Here is a 4734-nt window from a genome sequence, read left to right as displayed (position 1 = left end):
CAAACTTTTACGTAAAGTGACACAATGGTAGCAATGATTACAATGGTAGGCTCAGGAATCAAACCTTGGAGACTGATAGTCAGGTGGCAATGTTGCCACTGATCCACCACACCTCTCTAGACTTCCACCTGAGATGCGGAGAGAGATGTGAGCGTAGTGACCCACTGATGCGTATGACTGGTTAGGTAGCATGTAAGGCCTCATCCCTCGGTGAGCCATCCCTGGCCGTCTTCAGCTTCCCACTGGGATGGAATTATGTCACTTTCCAGACCAGCTGGCCCTCAGAACTTTGTTTGTGTCAGCTGTGGCAGGAAGTGCTCTTGCTGTTCTTTGGCCTCGTGTGAGGGCTTCAACTGTGCACTGCGCCGATCCCCTTTGAGCTAAATGCAGAAACAGTGCAGAGAACGAAAGGCTAGCAAAGCCCCTATACTAGTTTCATATGGACTGGGCAAAAAGCCATATACCGTCAATATACTGATGTTCATTTCCTGGAAATTAGCAAGACTACATATACTGTAAATATTTTGTCAAAGTTGATCATAGTCATTGCAAATTGACTATGCAAAGCATTCGTTCATATACATGTACAGTAGTGTAGATGTTGAGTAGAGGGTCTAGAGCCTGAACCAATACCCACATAACCAGAAAAATGTTGGATTTCATGCCTCTGGTGCCTGACATTCCAAAATTCCAAACACTTCATATTTCTGTGTAGATAGACATCCAACAGCATGTGACCATCATGCAACTAAGAGGTTGGGGGAGTTGGACCACATACCAGTGAACAATACAATCAATCTCCCAATCTGCACGAGGAGACAGCCTAGCTAGCAGTAGAGTAAAAGTAACTAATGCAATGTGATTGAAGGATAAGTTAGCCCCCCAAAAAACAAACATTCTTTACAGTTTCCAGATGCCATGTGTTCACATTTCAGTCACCTGATGAGACACTGATGTCTTAGCAGCATACACTTCAGATTGGGCCAACTTTGTCTCTTTTTTGTATTGTTTGTTGTATTTCCACTAAATAAAGCAACCTTGGGCTTGAGAAAGGTGGTATATACAGTAAATGTCACTTAGTATTATTATTATTATTATCTTGTGAGAAAGGATGCGGTCTCTGCATCTGCAATGGTTTCATAACTTGGTGGTTATCTTGTTATGCTCTCAGGTGCACATTCAGAACGCTGCTCTTGCTGGAGGCGTGGCCGCGGGAACAGCTGGAGAGATGATGCTGACTCCTTTCGGCTCCATGATCGTTGGATTCCTGGCTGGAGTCATCTCTGTCCTGGGATACAGGTTCCTTTCGGTATGGCCACACAATTCTTATGATGTGCAAAACTAAATGTCCATCAGCATTCTTCTCCCTTTGTGTTTGGTTCCAAGCCAAACGCTGTAGAAGTATTCTTCTCTATAGATTGTGATGCAGCTCTGTATATTAGTGTTGTTTGCTAGCAACACATATGTACACACATACACATACACATGCACGCACACACACACACACACACACACACACACACACACACAGCTGGAGGTGGAGAGGTAGCGCTCAGTTGCTGCTGCTGCAACTTCAGTTTGATTAGAGCCCCAACTGTGTTTTGACCCACACCAGCCCCTTATGGAGTCCAAGCTGAAGATCCAGGACACGTGTGGCGTCCACAACCTGCACGGCATGCCGGGGGTGCTGGGAGCCATCGTTGGGGCCATCACCGCCTCTGTGGCCTCCAAAGAAGTCTATGGGGATGGGTAAGAGCACCAATCAATCAATCAATCAATCAATCAATCAAAGAATGAATTGGAATTAAAACACCAACACGACCTCATACCATCTAATGTTGTCACCAGTGTCACTTTAATCAACAAGATGAGAAATTTAAAAACAAAAGAGATATTAAATTTTGTAATTTTCGACTTTAGGCCAGGAGTAACAAAAGCGTCTTGTCCTGTCCAAGCTCATTGCGTACCCTAATGATGTGCTGGATTTGCTCCTCAGGATGGCAGATGTGTTCCCTCTGATCGCTAGTGGAGATATCGACGCCTCCACACAGGGAGTACGTCAGGCTGTCTCTCTGGCTGTGACTCTGGGCATGGCACTTCTCGGAGGCCTGATCACAGGTAAACCAACCTCTTTCTTTCTCCTCCTTTCTCTCTCTCTCTCTCTCTCTTTTCCCCTCTCTCTGTCTGTTTCCCTCTCTCTACTTCTCTCTCTCTCTCTCTGTCTGTTTGAAAGAAGGAACTGCGTCAGTTTGAAATACACTGAATGTACTGTATTGGTGCCTTCTTTGTTGCAGGGTTCATTCTGAAACTGCCCATTTATGGAGCTCCACCTGACACTGCCTGTTATGAGGATGCACTGTACTGGGAGGTAAGGACACTGCAATGGGGAAAACAAAACATATATGAACGTCTATGGTTTTATCTAATATTCACTCGGTTTGTGGAGTGTAACATTTTTGAATTTGCACAATCTGGCCACAAGATGGCATACTTGTCATAAACTAATCCTGGAATTTGAGTCATTCATATGGTTGAGTTGGTTTCAGATTTTTGTTTTTGACTTATGTGTCGAAATAGACAAATGTATAAGTATTGACATGGTATATTCTACCATTAAAATAAACGTAATAAAACATGAAGTGCATCCAGCCATGTTGATCTTGTTGATGTCTGTCTGTCTGTCAGGTCCCTGGAGAGGAGGAAAGCCACGGAGAACTGACCACCGTCAGGACTGAGGAGGGAGAGAAGCTCAACGCTTAAACTCAGCTATCTTAGAGGACAGCCCTGGCATGAGAGAAATAGATAAATAAACACACACACACACACACACACACACTCACACACACACACACACACACACACACACATACTCCTAGAGAGAATGAGAGCGAGAGAGAGAGAGAGAGAGAGAGACCAACAGACAGAGAGAGAGAGTGAGAGAAAAAAATAACAAGGTGCATTTTGATGTGCCAAAGATTAGCGGTTTGGGCGGCTGCAAAGGCTTCATTTCAGTGGCATGATCACCTCAAGCCACAGGGGGCGCCATAGGGCAGTGGCAAACAGACCTACAATTTTGTGCTCATGTATGACTGGACCCACTGCCTTTTTGAATCACTGCCTTAGTATTTGAAAAATAACCTATTATTCCTGTGTGTATATGGCCCCAGCTTTTAGGAAATGAATATGAATATTTTTTCATTATTTACATGGATTTATTACATATCTTTTTTGTAACATCTTGGGTGTGCATGAATTATGTGTGGCCTGTCTGCCAGTTTATCTGTTACAACACCACTGGTGTGTTGGGTACTTCTAATGTCCACTAGATGTCGCTTCTGGTTACTTTTTTGTAAGGGGAGCTGTTCAACGATTTTTTTTAAAGCAGTTCAAGCTTCAGGGATCAGCCAAATGTAATTTAACACAAGCATCCAACATTGTGAGAGCAATAATGAACATGCAGTTCATTTTAAGATGATTAAGACCATTTTCATACATATTTGAAATCCATGATTGTATTTCAAGGAGTTACATATTAGTTTCTTTCTCCCCAAAGTCAATGATGTGTAGCCTATGAAGCCTTTTTCCTTATGTGTTCTTGAAGGCAAGTGGACCATAAAAGTGAGGTCACATGAAGAAACTGGGAGGTGGTGTTTGTCTTTTCTTTGTAGGACTGTATTGTATATTTCCAATAGTTCATTAGGGCTACGTAAAGTGTTTTATAAAGATGTGCAGCTATGCCTATTGGCATATGGTTATACATGGGACCTATTGGAATCAGTTACAAAATAAAGGGTCTATGTATGTTTTGGACAATATGTTTTTTGGTTGTTCTATTCATAAGCCACGCGTTTACACACCGACAACTGTATTTGATATCATATGCATGCTGTGTGTAAAATAAAGAGGCTGGCATCATACAGAATCTGCTTAAAATATGGAAGATTGGCAGGTCTCCGAGACATCAACATTAATAGAGCGCCCCGTTCGGCGATAAACAATGACATCAAATTATAGCGATTCCTGATGAAAGCGATCTGGGAAACGTTCTTTAATCCGACCATGAATACTTAATGGTGCCTACAATCACAACGGAAGGGGTTAATACCCGCGCCCAGATGGTTTCCACTGCGCAATTAGCACAGTTTCACTTTCTGGGATCAAAAGATGGGGAGAAGGGGGGCTCCATTTTGATATGACGTTATTAAGGGGCGCCCGAAGCCTCTGCGTGATCTTGAGCGACGGCGGAGAAGGCTTTTAAAAGCAGATTTTTTAATTCTCTTCCTGCATCTTATTTACCCACGGTGCCCGGCGTGAACTGCTGCCGAGGTCTTTTCCCATGAAGGAGAGAGGTGGACAGCTGTTTCATGAATAGGCGCTAATGATGAAGTGCTTAATGGCCATTGTGATCGCAAGCCTTTAAGTTAATTCTAATAATTGCAATTACGACAATTATTTTGTTTGTGTCTGGTTAAAATGTGACTGAAGCTCCACTTCATACAATAATTAGAAAATATATTTTTGTGTATTCGAGTAAGTAGCCTAGTATTATTTTTGTGCAGAAATGGACAATAGGCTACATTGAGTGTTTCATGATCTGACTTACTCGCACCATCAATATGAAATATTCTACGACATAAAAAAGAATATAACTTAATATAACTGCATTATATGAACGTACATTTTACAGAAGGCTTGTCCACCCACGTATGAAACTTGCTGCTGCCGCTTCTTTAT

At 42.5% G+C, this 4734-nt stretch overlaps 1 protein-coding gene across 1 annotated transcript in view; it reads left to right on the top strand.

Moving 5' to 3' along the window:
• The window catches only part of rhbg (Rh family B glycoprotein), a 10716-nt gene extending 6903 nt beyond the window's left edge, over positions 1–3813 (top strand). The window contains exons 6-10 of the mRNA XM_062538838.1: positions 1172–1309; positions 1616–1749; positions 1997–2118; positions 2295–2368; positions 2686–3813. Coding sequence (XP_062394822.1) covers positions 1172–1309; positions 1616–1749; positions 1997–2118; positions 2295–2368; positions 2686–2760 — 543 coding nt within the window. The 3' untranslated portion in view covers positions 2761–3813. The remainder of the gene's footprint in view (positions 1–1171; positions 1310–1615; positions 1750–1996; positions 2119–2294; positions 2369–2685) is intronic.
• Positions 3814–4734: the final 921 nt, after the last annotated feature.

Source organism: Sardina pilchardus, chromosome 6, assembly GCF_963854185.1.
Source record: "Sardina pilchardus chromosome 6, fSarPil1.1, whole genome shotgun sequence".
Classification (NCBI taxonomy): domain Eukaryota; kingdom Metazoa; phylum Chordata; class Actinopteri; order Clupeiformes; family Clupeidae; genus Sardina; species Sardina pilchardus.
This window is presented reverse-complemented; position numbering and strand designations above follow the sequence as displayed.